Raw genomic sequence first — 25,681 nt, 5'->3', positions numbered from 1 at the left:
ACGAGAGAGAACGAGAGAGAACGAGAGAGAAAGAGAGAGAAAGAGAGAGAAAGAGAGAGAGAGTGTGTTTGTATGTTTAAAACAACATTGTGGAAAGAAACTCGATGTGGCACAAATATCAAAGTGGTAGCATATCTTGAAACTAAGCTTAAATTTTACTGAACTTGGTGTGTTACTGAAGGCTGATAGCATACAGCTATGTAGACAATGTGTCATAATTCACAGAAAAAAAAAAAAAAAAAAGAATTTGTATATTTATTTAGGTTTTACCACTTGAATTACTAGTATACTAATAACATGGCTATAAGCTGCTGAGTCTTTGAAGCAGAAGTTAAGGAAACAGACAGAAAAAAAATCACAAGCACACACACACACACATACATTTTGGCATAATTTCCTCTAAGTTTTATGTATTGTCAGTATGTAACATCTTGTGTTTTCATTCATTGATTTTAAAACTTTAAGGATGGATATATATATATATGCATGTCTGTGCATCTCTGTATATATATATATATATATATATTTTTATATTTGCCGCTTCATGTAATTACTTGGTAAAAATATATTTATTCAAAGTAGGATAAGAATAAAAGAAGCTAGAGATAAATATCAATGAGATTAAATCTATAATTCTTCTTCAAGCAAATGTCATTTGTCATCAACTCTTCAGAGCCATATTTTTAATGCCATGGAACTAAATCTGCTCTGGCAAATCTCAGATATTCACAGTCTCTGCCTATCAGGTATAATAGACGAGATAAAATAAAAAGGAAGGGAATTAAATGAGATATAGACACACACAAACATGTGCGCATGAACACACATGCTCTCTCTCTCTCTCACACACACACACGCACGCGCGCGCACACGCACGCACACACACACACACACACACAGCAATGTACATAAGTGCACAGTTGTATCAATATATTTACATACAAGCACATATGCACACTAACACTCATGAACACACATTGAACAGAGTTTACAACACATACTTCCATGAATACAAATACTAAGTACAACTAAGCTGTGTGTGTGTGTGTGTGTGTGTGTGAGAGAGAAAGAGAGAGCTGATGATAAAATTAGTACAGTGAAAGAATCATTTAGATCAAAAGCTGCAGCTTACTAGAATTCACCAAAATCAATAGTGTGTGTGCATGCATGCACAAACTTATAATTTTATCTTTGCAGAGGTGCACATATGTATATGCAGACATCAAGTGAAACATGGAGAGAGAGAGAGAGAGAGAGAGAGAGAGAAACAGTTTAACTGATAACATATCTAGTGTGAATAAGTATTAGGACAAATTTCAATTTGAAACATGAAATCAGAAAAATAGTAATAGAATTTCAAAATGTGAAGTGTTGGCATTCATACCAGGCCAAGAAACATCACAAATCCTAAAAGACAAAAGTGTTTTTACCTTTTTGGGATCTTGCTCTCATTATCATGGATTACAAGCAATACCTGTCTTTGGCTTCCTGGAAGAGAAAATAACATTGTCAGAAAACATTCATGGAATCAATGAGAGAGTTTCTATGTGGTCATTCAACCTGTTAGAAATAGCAGCTAAATCTCACTCATATCGCAAACAACTGTCTTTAAAAATATATAGTTCTAGGAAAGTAAGAAAAAAAAGAACAAAAATAAAGTATGGTCAGAATGCTTCAATGACATGGTGTTAAACAATAACAAGACTCAGTAGGGCTAGAAATAGTGGTCAAATCACACTATCTTAAAAAGAAAAAAAAATGAAAGATACATTGGATAATGTTGTACTAGATACATTATGGAAAATAAAATAAAAAGCTAGCGTTATCGCAGTTGAGAAACCTATACTAAGTCTATTCAATCAGGTGACATATCAGTAAAAGGAATTGGTTTTATATTTGGTTCACTGCAGTAAGTAATTCTTCATTGAACATTGCAGCATCAACGGTCAAAGTTTACTGTGAAGTAAATACAGTGATGCATTTAGCCTTAAAGGAATAAGTACTTGGAATGAAGAGGTTAATGGAGTATAGTTAAAAAAATGACAAAAATTTTAAAGAGATGAAAAACAAAGACTTGTTATTTATTAAGATTTATTACCTAGATTATCATAGTTTTTTGTAGTGTAGCCCAAGGCTAGCTCTGAATAGACTTATCTGATGATGATGACAGCAGTTGATCTCGCTGAACTAAGGAAACTACAATTCCATTGTTTATTTTTCAAATTGCTGATACTATCTATTGGTTGCAATTCCTGACAAGATAGACCTATCTTGATTAACCCTTACTGCACTGATTAAATTTTTGTGTACTAACATGCAGATACTTTATTAAGTTGTTAAAATTGGCTGAAATTGATATCCCCAAGTTATGTAAACAATAACTAAGTGTGCATACTAGGTCATATGAAATGTGAATTCCAGTAATTGTCCTACTAAAGAAAAAACAAATAAGGAAAAAAAAACCCAAATTAACTCTGACCCAGTGTTTTAAGTACATACGTAGAACAGTGTACTTGGTTCCTGTATAGTAAGGGTTAGTGTTATTAATATGAAATGGTAATTAAGACCTTAAGAGCAAGAGAAACTCAGGACAAGGAGAACAAAAAGGTTTAGTGGTAAAAAAGAGGATTTGGAAAATATTTCTATTGGGTCAAGTCATGAATAATTTCCATGTTTTTGGAAGTAAATTGTAACGCCATTTCAAATTTCAGATGTTTAAAATTGAAATGGAAGCAATTGTTTTTAAAAGAGCATTATCTGTCCTTCATATTTAAGTAGTGAAATTATAGGATGTGATATTCATCAGAAGTACTAACTTCTAACTAAATACAAAATACAAGCCTACTGATGTTTGCTTAATATATACTTTTGTCCCTTGTTTTACACAGTAAATTGGTTCCATCACTCATGGTAAAATCAAAACCATGTAAAACAATAGAGATATTTTTTTATAATGGTATAATAATAAAAAGAAACTAATCATTTATTGAAACGAGCATAAGTGGTTATTGTGCATGGTGTATATCTGTTTTGACCTAAACCATGCTAAAGTGAAACCATGCATATCATATACTATGTACATTGAGTAAGAACTGTTTGTATATATATCTCCATGTTGGCTTTATGTAACAATAAAAACTTATCTCCTTATAATCTGTACGTCAACATTTTTACTTAACATTAAACTATAGTGAAACAGATCTTAAAACCACTCTAAAACGGAGCAAGAATTTTAATATTTCAGATAATGATTATACTATTTATATATTACATACATTTGCAAAACAATAGCATTTACTGAAGATTTACTGAAGATTTGTTTAAAAACTGGGATCCAACAAACTAATTACAAGTTCACTGCATTTCTGATTATTTGCAGTACTTTTCTAACACAGCTTTTAACAAGTACATTTGGGAGAGAAGAAATCAAAGTTTGATATTCAAAAATTATCTATTAAGAAATTACTAGAAGGAATTTTGGAGATGTAGATCCAATTAATGAAGCAAAGAAAGGATTAGCAATTACAGTGTAGCTCTTTTAGCTCTGCTTGGGGCTTTATCAAACTCTTAAGTTATAGGTGAAATGATACAAAACATCAAATTATATGGCAGCATCATAGCTACAAGTGAATTGCCCAGGAAAAGTAAAAGTGTGTGTACACATACAGATATGTATATACAGTATCTTTTTCTGCCTCCTGAAGTTTTATGATGATAGGACACAATTTTATATAGGACACAATTTTATATAGGACAATGCGATGATAGTGGAGACAAAACAAAAGCCAGTAAAACACTGAGTGCTTAATCTGGATTCATTAATGGATGGAACTTGGATTTACCGTTTCAGCTAATGTAGAATGCAGTATTAGTATTAGTTACAATAACAGCCACAAAATGGTTACGTTAATGGTAACATATATAGCATAGTATAGATGTGCATAATGAAATGTAGACAATGGAATGAGGGACAGAGAAAGAGAGAGAGAGAGTGTGTGTGTGTGTGTGTGTGTGTGTATACATGTAAATTATGTAAATGCACAATGTAAAACATACATACCAACTGAATAAGCTATTTCAATCAAAGATGAACTTGCACGGGTTCGGTTATCAATGACAAACAACAACACTTCCGAAGCCTACAGAGAAAGAAAAGAAAAATGGGAAAACATTAGCAGAGATGCAGAAAAAGACACCTATTCATCAATTTCTGAATAAGATCTCATAATGTAAAAGGAAAGGAAAAAAAAATCTCCAAAATATCTTATTATCGTATGTATGCATTGAAACCAAGAGGTGGAGAAGTCGTGTACAGGCGCTTCATATTAAACTGACAGAATCAGCAATAAAAGTGGAAGCAGCTAAATATATATATTACAACTATGTTAAATGTTGCATTCCGTTTTCCTATTAACAAAGTTAAGCCTAATCTAGATTTAGAGGAATTTTATGTAAAATAATTGTTTTAACTAGTAATTTTTCTATCTAATTTCAGTTTTTGATAAGTAATGTGTTTCAATGCCCACTTTGTTGTAAATATAGTCTGCTGGCATAAAAAGTGTATCTGATTTTAATGTTATAGTCATGATGTTTGCCACTTTCAGTTTTCTGAATTTGTACATTACATTGGTCATCTGACATTTGTTCAAGCTTTTGTAGTTTGATAACACTTAAATATCATTATCACAGCATCATTAATACCAAGTTTGTGATTGCATGTATTCAGATTTATGTTCTTCATTTTTTCACGAAAAGTTTGTCAATTTTATAGACTGAATCTTTTTGCTCCATCTAATAGACTGTGTAGCTGTTTGACTTTACTAGATTCATATGGGGTTTTTAAAAAAGACTTTATAGATTGGTTTTTAGTTTATTTATATCTATTGTGTTATTCTACTCATTTCTTTTTACATTGCTTCATTTGTAGAGAATTTATAGGCTCTTTAACATAGGGATTTCACAATACACATTTACTGTGTATCGGGATTAATTAGTGTTTATAGAGAATACTGATATATTTCCAGTGAAAAGTTCATCTGATGGTCTGATTAGCTCAAGCTGAGGTATATCAGTTAAATAAAAGCCATAGCCAGCAAGATATATCTAAAACCAAGGTTGTTGAGTCAAATTTTCATTTAAACTAAGGTTGATATAGTTATTTTTCAAGTCTTCCTTCAGACAATATTTTGAAATGTGTATATCAAAGTGATGTCATTGTCATGCCAATTGTAAAGTGAGTGAGCAGCATGCATGCATGTGTGTGTGTGTTGAAATGAGTTTTCTGCATTGGCCATGTTGAATACAATCAGATGTAGATCTGAGTGGAACTCAATTGTAATTCTAATCCTTTGTTGCAAGAAAACAGAATATTTGCCAACAGTGGTCAGCTTTCAATTGTAAGTATATGCAGATTGCATTTTTCATATAACCATTGGTAGGAATGATTTCTTTGGGTAGTAAATAGCTGTTCAATTCAGTTTCTTCTAAAATCTCCAAAAGAATTCATCTTCCTACTTAATATAGTTTGGCAATCCTATGAGCTGTGATTTTATCGGAGAAAAATTAAAGGTTATGTTGTTTAACAAACTCTTGTTAACACACAAAACTGAGAAACAAACAAAGCAAATAAGATGCATCTTATTTTGAAATGCAAATCTTCCAGATACTTAAAACTGATCCATGAAAGTCATCATAAAGTGACAGGTCACATGAAGGTTCATCAAAAATATATATACATTTGATATATAAGCAGGCCAGATAATCAACCCTTATGTTACCACAGTTCTGATGAAATACACTATTTTTGTTTCAATTTTGAAAATCCTGAAGAATTTAATGAAATTACTTTGTCATTATTAGGTCAGTATTTGAAACACAAAATGAAATTTTGATGCAAAATTTTAATTTAGATCACTTAAAAACAATAAGTTTGTATAATAGATTCAGAAAAGTCTCAAGCAGGTTGGAATAAAAAAAAAAAAAAAAAGGTTCCCAGCAAAGAAGTTATGGCTAATATGACTATGTTACTGCTTATCTAATATGGCTCAGTTATCTTTTATATCTTACTTGTTTCAGACATTAGACTGCAGCCACACTGGGACACTACCCTAATAAGCTCGGTACTTATCCTATCAGTCTCTTTTGCCAAACTACTAAGTATAGAGATGTAGACACACTGACACTTATCAAGCAGTGGGTGGGGGACAAACAATCACACACAAATACATACAACAGGCTTATTTAAGTTTTTCCCTCAACCAAATCCACTAACAAGACTTTGGTTAGCTCAAGGGTAGAGTAAAAGAAACTTGCTCAAGGGGCTATGCAATGGGACTGAACCCTGAACCATGTGGTTGAGAAGCAAACTTCTTACCACATAGCCATGCCTGCACCTACTGTTACATCATTTAAATGTGAGTTACAGCTAATAAGCTAAAATTTTCTCTCAGTACTGCCAGTGTTCAAATATGATGCATCTTAGTGATCTGTGCCTGGAAAACACATCTAAAAGAATGCCATAAGTGCAATGCGTTGTTCTTATTGAATTATTGGAAATTTCCCATAGAGATTAGTACTGACATATGGAAGGATAAAGACAGAGGCTGTGACTGAATTTTGAAAATCCTAATGGAAAACAAATGCAGAAATTTAAACAATATTTGCATAACAAATGGCAATTATTGGATATTTACAATTCACATGTAGTTTGACCCATTGCTAGTTATTTTATAGTAATCTAATTGAAGAATTTAATCTATATAACCAAAATGTTGTTTGCATTAAAATATCTTAATTCTATAAGTATCTTATTTACCATATTCTTTATGAAGTTATTCTCAAGAAGTTAAGAAAATCATGAACAGATAAACTTGCTTTTTCTTGTGTGCATGTGTGTACATGGGGCTTCAAGTTTCACCTAACAGCTTATTCAACCAATGATGAGAAATTTTCCTTCACCCCAGTCTAGGGCTAAAATGAGAATGATCTTTTAAACTGTTACAATATTATATACATACGAGGGGGTGCTGAAAAGTTCTTGGCTTTAAGGATATCGCAAAAGGCCTGGTTGGAGGCCCAAACTTCTGAGTTCTTTTACAGGGCTTAGAAAACTGAAAGAACACTGCAATATGTGTGTGAATCTGAGAGGGAAATATATTGAATAAAATCATAATTAACTGATCCTCCTGTATTTTCTTTTATCCAAAGCCAGGAACTTTCAAGCACCCACTTGTACATAAACATACAAATACAAAGGATATTTGATGGCAAAAAAAATGCATGGGCATATTAGATGTTTCCCAATTTCAACAGTGCACTAGGAAAATAATTTTGAATGCATTAAAACAAGTAATTAGACCTCCACCACAAAATTTGTATATAGGATGTAGGGTGATTGAGAATTTTTTGGGGGAAATGTGCATCATATGCCCTCATACATTCATACAGAGAGAGAAAGAGAGAGAGAGAAAGAGAGCAATCTTTATATCCAGCTGAACATGGAGGCTTTGTTGGAATACCAAATACTTGCCTCTCAGTGTTCTAACAAAACATCCACATTAAGTTGGATATCCAGATAGCTTTTTGGTATTAATACTGCTTCTGTTGCTATATAATATTAAAAAGAAAAATTGCACAACTGTCTGTATAAACTGTTAGGTGAAAATTGAAGTTCCTGTCAAAACTAATCTTACAATAAATTTGAATTTACTTTTAGCATTGAGTTCACCACTACCACCACCAGTAAATGTCTTATTCTGAAAATTCCAACCGTAAAATTAACATTTCATATATATATATATATATATATATATATATATATATAGATAGATAGATAGATACACACACACACACACACACACAGCCATTTATTCCCCTATTAGTTCCAAGACAAAGTAGATAAGACTATTTCAAAGAAACTATATTTAATAAGAATGATATATTCCATTCCATTAGATTGATTCCCAGAGTTGCACTGATAAAACAAAACAGCAACAAGAAACAAAAATACATTTTTCAAAGAAAATGCCTTCTCCATGTCACAGACACGTCAAAGAAAAGATTCCGTATCTAAATTCATTCAAATTACAATCCACTGTTTTCTCAATTTTATGTAATTTCCTATATTTGATACATATTCTGATCTAACATGATAATAAGCAGAATGCTTGATGTTTCTTTTATTTTAGGCTTCAATTAGATATTTTTTTCTCCCTTTTTTAAAAAATTTGATTTAAATTCTAAGATATCATTCATCATTTTAATTCAGTCATTGTAGGAAGAAATATATTGCTTTACTTTTACTTGCCAATGCACCGGATATAATATACACTATGTACAGAGAGGATTTGTTGGTTGACATTAAATTAAACAAGTTACTGTGTCTTAATGAGATTGTGTAGTAGCATGAAATATATAAACCATTTCTCTAAGATGGTTTCTCCAACATGTTTCTGGCAATATTAATGACTTTTTTTTTTTGTTACATGATGTTCTAAAACTGAAAACTACCAGTGGTGTAAGGTGTGGTTAGATACTTTTAAAAAGTTGTATATGGCTGGTCGCTATGGAGCTTCAAGATTACAGGCCGTTTCATTACCCATTAAACAGTGGGCAGCATCTCTGCACACACACACATGGATCCACATACTCAAAGAAAAGGAAGGAGCGTTTCATATTCATAACAGGTTTAAATGAACATTTTGCTTTCAACTAAATCTTAGTTCAAATTCATTTTTTATTAACCTTCTGTCATCTTTATTCTGAAGAAGAATTATCTAAAATATTAAATACTCCACTACCCATTGCAATTTCACTGTACCCTCTCCCTCTTGTGAACTGGAAACTGGGAAAAGATAAATAGGAGATTTTCAACACTACAAAGATGAGCTAAAGTCAACTCTAAGGCACACCAGCTTTGACACCCTGGCTTTTGAGATGACTGTAACCAACCGACAAAACATAACATAATATAATATTGTTTGAAAGAGAAAAGAGGAGGAGCAGGGGAGACAATGACAACAAAAGGCCAGACTGCAGCAACCACAACCGACTTCAACATTCACATGTAGCCAATTCAACCACATGTTCTATGTGAGGATTGGCTTCATTAGCCACATTTCCCCACTGGCATTAAAGGTCCAAATATTCATGCAGGAAGAAAAATTGATCCTCAGATCCAAGAGACAAGCAGATGACAAGATTATATAAAATCATTGTTTTGAGCATCATATTTTTAAACGAAATTCATTGAAGTAGATTTTTCTATGGCCAGATGATGCTCTTTTGGTCAGTCTGAGACTATAGTAGAAGACGCTTGCCCAAGGATTATATATACTCTTTCTGTTTGCATGACTACTACACTATAGGTTTACAATTATAGATTTAGTACAGGGGTGTACAAAACCCCTGCCTGCAGACACAATTGTGCCCGCGAGCCCATTTTATTGCATCTGCAGGCTGCTATACTTGTATATATAAAATACAGTAAATTTTTCAATTTCAAAATTTATACAATATTTGCATGCCTATTTGCAACATAGGTTGTGTTTCCACTATGACTTAAAATGGTTCGACTCGAACAGAGAATCGTCTGGTAATTGCCATTTGAATAAAAATTTTGTTATTACTATAAAACACATATTGCTAGGTTTGTACCACCCCCTTGAGACTCTAGCTGAAAAGTATAGAATACCTCATAAGTAATACAAACATCCTAAATTCAATGGCAGCATTAATGAAGAAATTACATAATCTAATGTCTTAAACTTACCTTTATTAATATATATCGAATTATACATAGATATATACAACATTTATACCGATATAAGAGTTAGAATTTGTGATCCGCCAGCAGACCTTTCTCTTAGGAAAATTTTGCCCACCACACTAAAAAAAATTTCCCCACCCCTGATTTAGTAGTTTCATGATAGAAATAAAGATAGCATACAATTTTTACTGCTTCACTTTGTTTCTATTCCTCTTTTGCTTAGTCTCTTTGCAATTCTTTATCACTGCACTAGTTTATTTTAGAAGTAATCCATAAAAATCCGTCTCTTATGTTTTGGAGAAGCCACTAGCTTGTCAAATTTACTTTCACCAGCAGAGTTAAAGGATGACAATTCATTCATAAATACTTGCTTTACACATTGTTTTCTAAAGGATTTTTTTCTTGAAACTCAAAGGTAGATTTATCTATTCTAAGAGATGTTGAGGATTAATTATGTCAATGTTTCAAAATATTTTGGATGAAAGAAGATTAATGAAGCAAGAAAAACATTTCACATTTTCATAGATTTAAAAAGAGCCTTCAGAAAGATTTTCCTACATACCATTTTGGCCTCATGTTCTTTTCCTATTTGATGGAAGTCCCATTTTTCCACTTGCTGGTAAAAAGAGAAAAAGAAACCTATTAGCTGAATTTTATCAGTATTATCTCAGTTTAGATCAAGATTATCAAGAATATACCTAAACAAATTATCTGATAAAGGAAAATGAAATAAGTTGAAATAAATGAAACTCCTATATTTGACCTACAAGATATAGCAGCCAGATTTCCTTTAAAGCATGCAACCACTTAAAGAAAAGAAAAAGGTGGAGGTATAATGGATAATGTATTCCTGGGTTTACAAAAATGTCTGGTTGGTCATGTATAGAATATCTGACCATAAAGTAACCTCATCAGGTGATTCAGGACTGAAAAACAACACCCCTTTTTATATATATATTTGTGTATAAAGTTAGAAGTTGCTAAGAATTAATATCGTAATACAGGTTTAAAATATTCTACTTTTGGCCTCATTTTTGCTATTTTTTAAAGAAAATAACAGGTCAAAAAAGAATTAAGGATGCAGAGATGGAAGAAACAATTCAGTTCAGTAGATACACATCAACTCTATCTTATCAATGCCAGTCTAGAAAACTACTGTAAAAACCCATGTAATTTGCACACCTGTGTAATTTATGCAGATGACTTTCAGAATAAAAATTGTTAAAGAAAGCTTTTACTCAGGTAAAACTCACACCCAAAAGTTTTCAGAATTACCGATATGGCCAGAGGGAAAAGGTTTTCAATTTAGTTGTATCTAGCATAATTTCAATTATTAGATTTTATTAAATTTTCATTGAATAAAAATAATTTCTGCTTAACAGGTATCACACTGAAAGCTATAAAATTATGAAGTGTTTGTGTTTATAATAAACTTTATTTTACATTTCTTGCCCACAAGAGATTATGTCTGATCTTTAGCATACTTCTATAAGTCTTCTCAAATCACAATCACAGGAAAAGTTGTTGATAATTCTTAACAAAAACAAAGCTGATAAATACGAACAAGTGTTGCAAACTAAGTTTAATTACCAATAAACATCAGCTTGGATGACACTTTACTCAACCGACAGAGGAAGGTGACCGATCAAACTGATTATGTAAACAGAATTCTGATTATTTGAAAGTGTCTTGTCTCAAGATCTGATTTTCTTCATATTCTTGTCAGAAACTTTGATATGGAGTATTGAAATTTTAATCTCTTTCTCACTTATAAAATGTCAAGCAAACTTTAAAATTTGTCATTACCGTTTTAGCCAGGAGACCAAACTGATAGTTTGGTAACCTGCTAAAATAAACAAAAATCGAAAGGTGAAAATAAACAGCTTTTGCAAGTTTAACTCAGTGTTTATTGAACAAGAGAGATGCGAAATTTAAGAAGCAACTTGTTAGAATATACACATCTGTGAGGAGACATAAGAATAGCAAAAATCTACTATGCCAAAAGTGGTAATACATACATTACAAGTGTTCTATGAAGAGAACATAAGATTGCTGCATAATTCAACATCAATGTGAAATGACATTAAACATCGTATAAGGTAAATTAAAGTTTCTGTAGGAACGCTAATTCATATTCACTTAGTGAGTTTACATGCACAAGGATGAATCATGATATTGTCGTTAGGTGCAGTAAGGGCTAGTAGCAGTGATGAATTTCATTGTCCTAATGTGGAGAAAGTAAGCAATAGCTTCCTGGAGGCAAACGCAAGCTAGACTTCTTAAGCAGAGAAAAACTGATCTATTTAAAGAAATTGTCAAGCTTCATTACGACAGATAGAAACTCCAAGCAATGTAAAATATGGCCCAGACCATGATTACTAGCATGAATGTCAAACTTCAAAAAGCAATTAACCATTTAATGGTTTTAGTAAATTTATACAGAAAAAGTAAGCATTATACTGTCCAGCATAAATAAAAGTCAACCTCATTTTTTCTGTAAAAACCTATTCTGACATTAAATGAGTCAACTTCCCATATGAATGTTTACATTTGTATGTCATTTTTCAACAAAAAATAATCTAAAAAAATTCTGGAAACGATCCACTCATGTAATTTACACACCCCCTAAAATTTATTTTTGTTTTAGCAAAAAAAAGTGATCAAAAATTACATGGGCTTTTACAGTACTTAAAAATCAGTTTGGTGGGGAAAAGGATAATGAATTGAAAATTTGTACAATATTTAAAAGTGAAGAAAAAAAGATACAATTTTGATATAGAACCAGTATCTGTTCATCCAAGTCATTAAAAAGGGTTGGCAGTAACTTAGAAATTGTACAACTCTTAAATTAATAACAATAAGATTAACAAACAAGATTACTAAATAAACAGAATAATTTACAAAGGGCAAGGAATTCACCTATCTTTGGCCAGAATATATTTGAAGCAGAAAAATAAAGTAACCAGACACTTCCAGCTAAGAGTGACCCAAATGCTAAAACTTCACATGAGAAATATCATTTGTAGAGAAAGAAATAAAAGGAGTTTGTGGTTTTATGCCATTCCAAAGAGTACAGCTCTAATACAGCTATTAGAGCAACACTCACAGAACAGAAATATCAAAACAGTGCAAGGAGTTTTAGAGAATTTATCAGAGTTGTTGTAAATTTTCAAATATCAACAAATCTGCTTAGAATTTGTAGTATAAAAAAGAAAATATATTCTAAATTGTAAAATACAATTTCTATGGAAACATTTTTCGAACTAGCTATTCATACAATGCTGCTAAGACAGTCTAATTGACATAGCAATGTTAAAAATCATTTGATGTCTGTTTTATCATGCTGTCATAGGTTCAATGGTTTGACAATATCCAGTGAGCTCCAATGACAGCTTTGACAGGATTTCAATGGCTGGATGCCCTTCCTAATGCTAAACACTTTACAGTGTATACTTGGTTCTTTTTCAAGCCATCAGCACTAGTGATGTTGCTGAGTAGCTTGCAAGACAGAAAGTAAAATATCTATCTAAAATTAAATCCATATATGTTAGAATATCAAAGAAGTATACCTTGCTAATATTATGGAACAAGGTATTATTCATAATGGCTAATGTCCATCCTCATCCATCAGAAAAGGTAGTTGCACATTAAGGGAAAATATGCAATATATGCAAGAGAAGATGCTGCACTAATTGTTGACATAGGAAAATATAAGCAACCTACTGGGTAGCAAAAACTAACAAAAACAATACACACACACTCAAAAAGGAAAACCAATAAAGATAAAAATATACAAGGAAATAATCTTAAATTTCAGAATATCGTGCACTGTTAATGAGAACACTAGATCAATACAAATAGTATGTATTGAATATCCATCCAAAGCTCTGCCAACATGGAAAACAGATATTCAAATGATCATGACTTAAACTTTGTCTGGTTGCTCAAACTTAAGTAATATTTGTCAATAAAATAAATACGTATTTTGCAGAAAGACTTATGTAAAAATTATTTGGAATAAAACATGATTATCTTAGAATATTTAGAATTATAAAAAAAGTTATTTTTATCTCTTTTACTTTCAGAATGACATTCTAGGAAGTAATCAAAGTGTATCAACATTTCACCAGTAATAATGATTCAGTGAAGAGAAAATGTCAATAAAGAAAGAGTGAACTTTAAATGAATGACAACATTTCCAGAGAGATGAACAAAATAAAAACAAAATAAAATACAAATATTTGGAGAAATGTGAAGCAGAAGACAATGAGATTAGGAAAAGCAGAAGAAGGTAATGACAGGAGAAGTAGAAAAAAATATTTGTTAGAAGTTCAGCTGGTTCACGTAAGTCAAGTGTTTAGAGGAAAACAATGTATTAACTTCATATGATATTCAATTTAGTTTTCTTTGTTTTATAAATTTTAACGAACAAAAAATTGCACTTCCTGTCAAAGCTTAAATGATAGGCCTCTTGGAGTGGAAAATTCACAAGATTATTAAATTTAAAGGTATCCAGACAAACAGCTCACTCCAGCATCAAAATCAACTCCACAAATTCTGTAAACAGATCTATTAAAATGTTTGTTTTCTAAGACCTCGAGATTATGTAATTATAAAGTAAGTTTCATTTTAAAATTGAAAAGAAAGCTAAGGTTTTGTGCTCTTTTTTTTTTAATGATACACCAACTCCAAAAGAAAATTAGAATGATTAAAATACTAATGACTGCTAATTAAAAAAAGAAAAACTGATATTAAACATGTAGTTTAAATGTAATTTATCTTTTACTTGTTTCAGTCATCAGACTGTGGCCATGCTGAGACACTGAGAGTTTAGTTGAACAAATCGACTCCAGTACTTAAGTCTGGTACTTATTCTAACATTCTCTTTTGCCAAACTGCTTCGTTATGGGATGTAAACAAACCAACACAGGTTGTCAAGCAGTAGTAGGGGATAACCACACACACACACACACACACAAACAGGGTCCCACACAGAGTCTACTAAATTCACTCACAAGGCATCGTTTGACCCAGTAGCAGATACAAACCCAAGATGCTGCACAGTGGGACTGAACCCAAAACCCTGCAGATGCAAAGCAAGCTTAACCACACAGCCATGTCAGTACCTATATATAATTGTAATAAATATCTCAGCTTGCTCTAAACTAATTATCATGGAACACAGAATAAATGTTTTTAGGGAAATTTAATCACTATTAATATTTTGATTTTGTTCAGATTCAAGCTTGTTCCTTCCTGAGAAGAGTATAAGAAAAACTGACTGAAGACTGTTGAAAACAATGAGACAGGAAAAGACATTGTTGCTGACCAAGTTAATTCAAAGAGGAAAGCTACCACAATAGTAAAGAAACAAAAATGTATTCAACATTGGCTTTAACAAGACCTAATCAAGAAATGAATAGTTTTTCTTTTTTCCACCTCTTTGCTTATATTTCAATAACAATGCTTCGGTATTTCCACTATCTGTTTTATCACCATCTGTCCATTTTCTCATTTACTATTTAGATATTGAATGGAATGATATTTAATCAAATAGAAATTTCCAGAGTTCACTATACACAGACAACAACTTTTACTTTGATGAAGATTTTGTTTTTTTTCTTTGTGTGGTTGTTGGATTATCATATTAAATCTAACATTTACAACAAAATGTTATTGGGTGGGGTGGGGGAGAAAGTAATGCAGAGAATGGAGAAACAGAAGCACCAACTATGAAATTAACAATGTGCTAGAAATATATTAACAGTTGCCTCTAAGCAAAAGTCAAATGTTAATGATCTTCATGAAGTATTATTATTATCATTATCATCGTTATAATAATAATTATTATTATTACAAAGGCAGCAAGCTGGTAGAATTATTAATGAGTCGGAGAAAATGCTTAGCAACAGTTCTGACATTTTACATATATGGGTTCAAATTCTGTTGAACTTGACTTTGCATTCTATTCTTCTGAGGTTGATAAATTAAGTACCAGTTGAAAACTGGGGGATTGATGTAATCGACTTACCTACTCTTTTAAAGCAGCTGGCCTTGTGCCAAAATTTTAAATCATTGAAAGTGGCAAGTGGGCAGAATCATCAGCATGCACGGAAAAATGCTTTGTCAAATTTCTGACTGATTACATTCTGAGTTCAAACTCTGCTCAGGTCAACTTTGCCTTTCATCCTTTTGGGGTCAATAAAATAACAGTAGAGCACTATGGTAGATATGATCAACTAGCCCTCTCCCCCAAAATTCCAAGCCTTATGCCTACAGAAAAAAGAACTACTATAAAACACCAAGACCTGAGTCTAAAACAACCTCTTGAAATAGTTATAAGAGACAATTGATGGTTTAAAAAATTTAGTAATTATAATTTGTTCTCGGAAGAGGAATATTTTACAAAATTGAAACCAACTTAAAAAATGAAATAGAATTTCTTACTCAAAGACTTTTTTCGTCTGTAATAAGTCAGCCAATAAATTATGGATTATGTGTCTAACATATACACCATATTTTAACATGTATAAGGAACCCTTTTTTGTCAAAAATTAGGTTTAAAAAATATAGGAGTTTCTTATACATGGATAGTATTAGAATCCCTTACAAAACCCTTTTCCAAATTTTAAGCCCCAAAAATTAGGGGGTTCCTTGTACACATTAAAAATTTTAGTCATAAATATTGTTGCTTTGACTTACAGTATTTTAACACCTTCAATTTAGCTTACAACTGGATGGACCAATTTTCTTTTTTTGTGCAATACTATTTATTTAAATGCCAACAACTAATAAAACATTCTTTACTACTTTCAATGCAAAACTACTCTCAGATATCATTAAAAATCTGAAAAGCTGTTATTGAAAGTTTAAGTGGAAGCCAAAAAAATAATTACAGGATATACTATTCCAGTGAGAATAATGGGTGACAAGTTCCCAATTCTAATCCTTCCCTTGCGGTTCAGTTGATTTTTATATTATTTAAGTAACATCAGATGAGTAAGCTGCTTTTGTTGACCACAACACTTCTGCATTCAGTTATTTTAGCTAAAAACAGGTTTTCAAAATAAGGGTTTCTGTGATTCATAAAATTACAGTTTTTCTTTTACAGGTTTTGGGTATTTCTTTCTTAACCCAGCAATATCCAGCCAAAATATTCTGTTTTATGTTCAAACTAGACCAATTTGGCCTTTCACACCTACCGTACAATGCCATTCTAAAAAAAATAAAGTCACATTGAATTCTCAAAGCCACATGATATTCTTTTATTTGTTTCAGTCATTTGACTGTGGCCATGCTGGAGCACCACCTTCAGTCAAACAAATCGACTCCAGGATTGATTTTTTGTAAGCCGAGTATTTATTCTATTAGTCTCTTTTGCTGAACTGCTAAATTACAGGGACATAAACACACCAACATTGTTTATCAAGTGCTGGTGGGGGGACAAACACAGACACACAAATATCTACATATGATAGGCTTCTTTCAGTTTCTGTCTGCCAAATCCACTTACCAGGCTTTGGTTGGCCTGAGGCTTAGAAGACATTTGCCCAAGGTGTCATGCAGTGGGACTGAACCCAGAACCATGTGGTTGAGAAGCAAGCTTCTTACCACACAGCCATGCCTACACCTATGATAATGCACAATTAATTCAAATCATTGTGAATGAATTAGCATTACATTTTACGGAGTAATCTAAATGCAAAAGGGTTAACTGTTGGTTAGATGCAATAATTATTTTATTGTTCAAGAACCCCTTTCCTTATAGAAGAACTAGTTAACAGTTATAAACAGTAAATAAACAGACCATTAATTCTATTCAGCCTTTTGATGCAATAAAGTTCATACCAAAAAACAAAACCAAGTCATCAGATGTACTTTGAAGTGGCCAAATGATAATCTCATTCATCTGGTTGGTTACTTGTAGTTGTATTAACTGCAGATTACCTACTAACATCAATGGACAGAGCAAAATGAGGAATAGTGAAACAAAACAGTCTAATGTTACCTACCGGGTTGAAATAGCTGATACCTTGTTTTTCTAAATATGGGACAGCACAATCAGAACGCCAAGTTGTTGGATTACAGGAACCACCAAGGAATACTGGAAATTTTAAAGAAATGAAATTTAATAGAAAATATTTTGTTGAAAGAATGTAACAGATTTGTCAAGATATAAAATATGAAGATACATTTTAAACATTAAAGGTCAACATATTTTCTTGCAAACTTAAAATCTTGACTGGGGTAATTTTGGTAAGTCTAGAAATTTAAACTTTGCTGTTGGAGCAGGAATATTTTTAAAAACTGAAGCAGAAACTCAAATGGAAGTAGAATTAATTTTTCAAGCCAAATTTATCTCTTGTCTTTAACAATATTTTAGTCAACATAAATATGTCAAAGACAATTATATTTCAAGATAATGGAATAAAAATGCTGGGTTCTTTGCTTGGAGAAAAAATCTCAAAGCAGAACTAGGAAAAGAAAAATTGAAGAGAATAAGGTGAAAGGTAAAGGCTGAGAACAAGAGATAAAGGGTGAATATAAAGTTGGATTTAATGGGAGAAACAAATCATTCTAGAATTAATGAGAAGGTCACTGACATCAAAGTATATTGATATTTCTTTTTAATTCAGACTTCGTTTCTTACATTTTAGCATCAGTCAAGGAATATATGATGTGGTTGATACCTCCTAATATTTCTATTAGTTTGAGTAAGATATTTAAGTTATTAAACCATATATGCCCATAAAAAATGAAGTCTTAAAATTTTACTATATTTAGATTAAAAGTTATGGTAAGCTTTCACAATCTGGAAGAGAAGGACAGTATGCAACTGTTAGTCACGAGTGTCTACCTAGTGAACATTTCATATGCTCAGTCAGATGCTTCCCAGTGAGTTCATGTCCAAATAAGTAGGAGCAGGTTTTGCGTTGTGAAAACGCAACCAGGGGTATATATGGGTTAAGACAGTATGAAGATCCTATTAAGCACAGGCTTGAATCTAAAACACCAAAACAAAACTATTTCATACACGTAAGCTTTTCATTATTGATACAAGTACATGACCATGAATAACTATTGATGAAATCAGAACAAAGAGAAATATAAAATGGGAACAAATGGTTTGTAACTGAAGTCATGCTACAAAATTGAGGAAAATCTACTGCTACTGCTATGAATAGCTTAGAAAGCAAAGTAAATAAAATGCTCGAGAGTTCTTTGCTTATGAAGGAACCGAAAAATAAATGAACAAATAAAGAGATAAAAAAGACATCTATAAAATGAGTAAATTTAAAAGAGCCTTACTTGAAAATAAGTAGCTAATAACAGAAATGTAAGATAATTACCTTCTAGAAACAGTTGAAGAATAAAAAAAAAAAAAAAATGTGAGAAATTAACTAGGATTTAATGGCTTGTAACAAAAATAAAAAATACTAATTGAAGGTGCAAACAAAAATAAGCATACTTTTACATTAAGACCATTTTAATCAGCCATGATGTTAGATTAGCATGAAAGAAAATTCAGAGAAGTTTAGGTGTGAATCCTGTGTTCATTTCTGGCTATTTTATTTCAGTTGTTTCTAATAAAAGCATTCTATTAGCTGATGTTCTAATCCCAAAAGAACACAAGTGAGCTACATAGCTACCTAAACATATATATGTGCATTAGATGCATACACGCACACTCAATGAGATTACATTCCCAAAGATGAAATTGCTTTTGTAGCTGTCTTCTATACAACTTTTTAGTTTAATTTTCAATGCAGATATAGTCTAAAATAAGATCTTTGTGAAAGAAGTAAATGTTTAAAATAGAAATCAGAAATATATACTAAATTTGTAACATTAGTAACATTAAGAATATTTCAAATAGTTCGCTTCAATAAAAGTGAAGAGAAAAAAACTAATGAGAAAGAATATGAAAATACTGGCAGGTGTTCCAAAAATAAAGGTATGAAGTAAGCAGACAACTAATTTGGAATGAATACAGGACAAAAATAAGATTGTACAATTTTGTTTATAACAAGCTGAGGGAGAGAGAATCAGATGAATATGGTCAGATGATCAAGAAACTTCAGCAAACACTATGCTTTTACTGTGATTATGGGTTATATAATACAATCCATAACAGATAAGAATCAATGGCTGTAGGGTAATTCCTGCAAGTGAAAGAATTTCTAGCAAAACCAAATAGAAATCCGGTCTATTTGCCATGTAGGAACTCTTAAAGAGATCTCTTAGATTCATTCACTATAAAGTTTGATTAGGCAATTGACAATGCAAATCATTGTCTTCTTACAATAAACATGTTCTATAGGGGAGAATATTAGGTAAGCAGTAATGTTCACATCTTTTCCAAAGGAATTAGGAACATAAATGGAACAATAGCCTCAACTAAGAATCAAGAGTTTGTTACAGGTTGTTGATTCAGAATTTGTGTTAATGTGGCCACATTAACCACAAAATAAATATAGCAGTTTAAGATCAAGAGATAAACATTAACACTTAGAAAAATAAGACAACTAGCTGAAATATCTGGAATTATAAGTATAATTTCCTGTGAGAATGACCAGGAATGAGAAATACTTAAGATGAACTAATTTCTTTCAGGCTTTATTAAAGATGGCTATCAAATATAAAACTACATGAATTAGAGGATCCTTGGCAAGATGACATTTTCCAACTACCTAGATAACCATAGCTGCTGAAAGTATTATACAGATTTCTAAGCAAAATGTGACCAAAAAAACAGAAATTTTTTTAGAAATTTTTAAGAGAAAGAAAAAGCTAAAATATCTATGTACCAGTAGCCAAAAGTAAGTTTTTCATTTTTTTTTTTAAACAAGACTATATTATACTGAACCAACTATACAGTATTGATAATAATCCCAACCTAACAAGAAGTAGATGTTGGCAAACTAAATGCAGTAAACAAATAATACCTCTCCAACTAAATATGAAACATTGATTTAATGTTTGGGAATGCAGATTGAACTCGTGACCATGTGGTCGAGTAGCAAACTTCTTAACCACACAGCCATTGACAAATATTACATCAACTGAAGCCTTATGAGTGAATTTGGTTGATGGAAACTCAAAGAAGCCCATCATGTAAGTGTGCATGCATGTTTGTTTTTCTCCTTGCCTTGACATCATATGATGGTTGTAAATGAATGTTACTGCCATCCAAGTGATCTTTCATTCCCAGTTTTCCATTAAAAAAAAACATCTGGCAATGGGGAAATATTAACTTATGTGGAAATCAGATTTTCTATTGCCTAACTAGTTCTGTCCAACTCATGCAAGTATAAAAAACATAGGCACTATAACTGACGAACATTTGACAATGACTTCATAGACATATCTGACAAGATTTCTTTTAAAGAAGTTGTCCAGTTTTTTTGGGTTTTTTCTTTTTATGAAACTATTTAATCTCAGTATATTACTGGTATTTGAAAACAGTAATGGATAGGTAAAAAAAAAACAACTCCCATAGACAGAATTTAGAGTAAAAATGTTAATGCGTCTAACTAGATGCTGCAAATATTATATAGTAAACTTACTATCTCTGTATCTCTATTGATTTAAACACAAGTATATATATTTTCACTATGCCAAAGTAAGCTTTGGTTCTGATTTTAAAATTTTCTGATGTTTGAGTAAGACACTAGACAGCTATATTGTTTCTGTCAATTCCAATAGCCTTTCAAATTGCAATATGATATTGATTTCCTTTGTTTAAGAATAAAAACTTTTTTTTTTTATCTGACAGAAGAGTTTTGGCCAATGTAATTGACTCCAGCATATTATTAGCTCTTAATGCCCCCACCCCCAGCCATAAAATGTAATGCAAAGTTGACCTTGAAGGAACTGAAACTTAGGTCAGCAGAAACCCCATGTTAGATAATGATAGAACAATCAGTCCAGTTCTCATATTTCAGCAATATCTACTTTTCTCATATCTAGAATATTGGTTTCTTAGAAAATCGTAAGGTTTCCAGTTTGTAGGCAAGAGGAAATGAAAACACTAGTTATGCTATTCTTGAAAGAATTACCTATGTAAGTGGAATACAAAAGATACATCAAAGAATAGAAATCAGGTCAGAGGCAGCACAATGGAAACCCACTAGCTTAAAGTAATTGCCCCTATACCTGAAATACCAAGTGTAAAATAATTGAAGAAATCAGTCATTCAGCAACTTTTATTTAAAGTAATCGGAAAGCGGACGTTAAACTACGATGATGATGATGACACACACACACACAAACGTCAATAAAGCTGGTTATACACCAGGTAGAAATATAGTCAGCACAAAATATTGAACTTTCGTCAATAATAAATCATCAAAGAAGACTTTCCTCTTCATTCACATGCTAAATGCTGTATTCAAATATTTGAACTTACTACAAAAGTGTATCAATCAAATTTTGGTTGCTCAGTTTCAGTAACATAATGCATAGAATTTTTATCAGTTAAAATATTGCAAAAGGAGGGCATTAATGGAAAAATCAATAATTAGCTCTGACTTTCTACAGCTAATTTTCTTTACATTTTATGTATTTGCTTTACACTTTAGCTCTTCTCTGCTAACATGTTGACATTGTTCAAAGTTTAGGTCTTGACAAATTTACCAACCAACCATTCACCTTCACCCAAATTTTTGTTTATTGATTTGAATAAAATAAAGCAATTTATTTATTACTTTAACTGCAAACAAATTAATTTCTTTTTTCATGTTGACAAAGCTGAATTGTGCTTATCTAAAAGATACAGTAGATTAGGTCAAAATTATACACAGATCATGAATATTCTAACACAAATATGAAGCATATTTCTCACATGAGATGAAAAGCAAGTACATTAAAATAATAAAATACACTTAAAAAACATAAGCAGTTCAAAATTTATGTTTTTGATCCTAAGTTTCAATATTTGGAATCAAAAATAGTCATCACTCAACAAGTATTATTGGCGTTCATAGATTGAAGTGCATTTATATTTATATATATTTGACTTCAAAATAGCTATTTCCAAATTAGCATTCTTTTGATCTAATTAACTAACCAATATAGTATGACTACAATTTAAAAACCGAAAATTAAGATTGGATAGCCATGCAAAACGGCATCTGTCAATCAAGAGACTGCATTTCAGAACCTTCTGATTTTACCATTATGTAAACACTTTCTCTGAAGTTCTTAAAATGCTGGGAAATACCATCCTCTAAATTACAGTCGTGTTTTTTCCCCAGTAAGAATGTGTGCAGGCTGTAAGAGCATCTCAGTAAACATGGCAATGATGCATGCAAGGAAAACTATATAGTTGGACGTATACGGAATTGATCATATATACTTGGAGAAAGTGCTGACAATAGAAGTTGCTTACAGTGTAACTTGACCAAAGAAAACTTGTGAAAGAGTCATTGTTTATAATTGCATATTAAGTGGCAATCTCTTAAAATGGATGGAACATGTGGAAATAGGAGAGCCAGGAAAACATGGGATAAAGTACTGAAGAATGAATGACCTCAGGATGCTGAATCTTTCAGGTGAGATGAGAAAGGACTGAGATGCCTGGCACCTTGCAGTACTCAAGACAAGCATTCCACAGCAGGAATGTTAAGACCAATCCTTCTGGTGATGTAAAGCACTCATGGCAGGGCCACATTAAAGCACCCAACACACTGTAAAGTAATTGGCATTAGGAAGGACATCTAGTCATAGAAACCATGCCAAATCAGACTGAAGCTTGCTAGCCCTGGTCAAACTGCCCAGCCCATGCCAGCATGGACAGCTGATGTTAAATGATGATAACAGAAATAAGGCGGTGAGTTGGCAGAAATGTTAGCACGCCGGGTGAAATGCTTTGCGGTTTTTCGTCTGTCTTCATGTTCTGAGTTCAAATTCCGCCAAGTTCAACTTTGCCTTTCATCCTTTCGGGGTCGATAAATTAAGTACTAGTTACGCACTGGGGTTGATGTAATCAACTTAATCCTTTTGTCCTTGTTTGTCCCCTCTTTGTTTAGCCCCTTATGGGCAATAAAGAAATAAGAAATAAATGAGAAAACTAGACAAAACTATTTTTACCAGAACCACTTGTAATAGAGATTAATATTTTAATATCAAAATTTTAAAATCAAAACATTTTAAAAGGATTGAAATGTTAAACACCTTAAAGTCTTATTAAAAACTCACAACTATCAAGCATTTGATTTTTCAGTAATAGAATTCTGTTCATGTCTTTAGTTCTTGAATTAATATTTCTAAGATTTATAATGTTGATATTGAATAAACAAACAATTAGCTTAATTAGACTTTACACCCGTGTGCGTGTGCGTGTGTGTGTGTGTGTGTGTTTTAAAAACTTTTTCAATCATGTGGTTTCAGGTTCAGTCCCATTGCATGGCACCTTGGGCAGGTGTCTACTCTATCTATGAGCTGACTAATGTCTTGTGAACTTGGTAGACAGAAACTGTATGGAAGCTCATCGTGAGTGTTTGTTCCCCTCACAACCCTCACTTAACTGGTGTTGGTTGGTTTACATCCCATAACTTAGCAGTTTGGCAAAGGAGTTTGACAGAATAATAAGTACTGTGATTGACCTGTTCAACAAAACGCCTTCAAGGAAATGGCCACACTCCAGCATGGCTGCAGTTGAATGACAGAAATAAATAAAAGATAATAGAGTTTAGTACTTAGTGATAGATAAAAGGGAAGGAGTGGAATTTGATCGAGTTAACGATAGGAATAACACTATTCCAGAGAATGGGAAACAAAATGCAATAGAATATGTATCTTCACCCACTTATCAAACAGGCTCTTATTTTACAAAAACAAAAAAAAAATCAACCAGTTATCTTTGAGTAGAATGTCATTCTAACTTATTGAAGTTAGACAATGGTTATGAGACAATCATCAATTTATGCCTGGCCCATCCATGCTGGCATGGGTTCGATGGGATAGTGGTTTACAGCTAGATTCTCTTCTTGATGCCACTCATTATAGTCACCCGATAGGAGGGTAATAATAAGAGATAATTAAAATGTCTGATTCACAGAATCAAAAACCAGATTCTCAACAGCTAAATGAAATATTAAACAGATAACCAGCCAATACTATAACTATTCAATGGCTACAGCATTCTTATAACAAAGCATATTCTTAAACAGAATTCCAATAATAACAATGAAATGGCTGCAAAGACTTGGAGCACATAAACTTTAATATTAGATGTCAATAAGGCCTTGGCAATGGTAGTGTCCTTTGTAAACAATGGGAAATTATTAACAGTCTCTCTCCCTTCAAAAGCAAAGTGTTGGCTGTTATCGCATTGAAATGCTATCATTAAATTCAACCACTGTATTGAGTGTATTGATGTCTATGAAGACATGAAATATCTAATTAGAACACATATTGGATTTATTAATATAGATGTATAGTGTGTACATATGATATAATTGGCTTTGAAGTTAATTAAATCCTCTAAGAGAAACTGCATTACCTACAAGGCTTTTCTAGCAGTATCTAGAAATGTGATCACTTCCTACACACATATGCACACAGTTTTTATATATACACACATATGCACACAGTTTTTATATATACACACATATACATACAGTTTTTATATATACACACATATACATAGTTTTTATATATATACACACACATAGTTTTTATATATATACACACACAGTTTTTATATATATACACAGTTTTTATATATATACACAGTTTTTATATATACACACACATAGTTTTTATATATATACACAGTTTTTATATATACACACAGTTTTTATATATACACACACAGTTTTTATATATACACACAGTTTTTATATATACACACAGTTTTTATATATATATATATACACACATATACAGTCGTCATATATATATATATATATA

The 25,681-nt window shown here is 31.9% G+C and overlaps 1 protein-coding gene across 1 annotated transcript in view; it reads right to left on the bottom strand.

The window, feature by feature from the left end:
- The window catches only part of LOC106880113 (uncharacterized), a 191,305-nt gene that overhangs the window by 36,948 nt on the left and 128,676 nt on the right, over positions 1 to 25,681 (bottom strand). Inside the window, exons 6-9 of the mRNA XM_052971017.1 lie at positions 17,779 to 17,870; positions 10,329 to 10,382; positions 4,061 to 4,139; positions 1,431 to 1,488 (exon numbers count right to left, since the gene is read on the bottom strand). Coding sequence (XP_052826977.1) covers positions 1,431 to 1,488; positions 4,061 to 4,139; positions 10,329 to 10,382; positions 17,779 to 17,870 — 283 coding nt within the window. The remainder of the gene's footprint in view (positions 1 to 1,430; positions 1,489 to 4,060; positions 4,140 to 10,328; positions 10,383 to 17,778; positions 17,871 to 25,681) is intronic.

This window comes from Octopus bimaculoides, chromosome 1 (assembly GCF_001194135.2).
Source record: "Octopus bimaculoides isolate UCB-OBI-ISO-001 chromosome 1, ASM119413v2, whole genome shotgun sequence".
Lineage (NCBI taxonomy): Eukaryota > Metazoa > Mollusca > Cephalopoda > Octopoda > Octopodidae > Octopus > Octopus bimaculoides.
The sequence above is the reverse complement of the archived record's forward strand: the minus strand, read 5'-3'. Positions and strand labels throughout refer to the sequence as shown.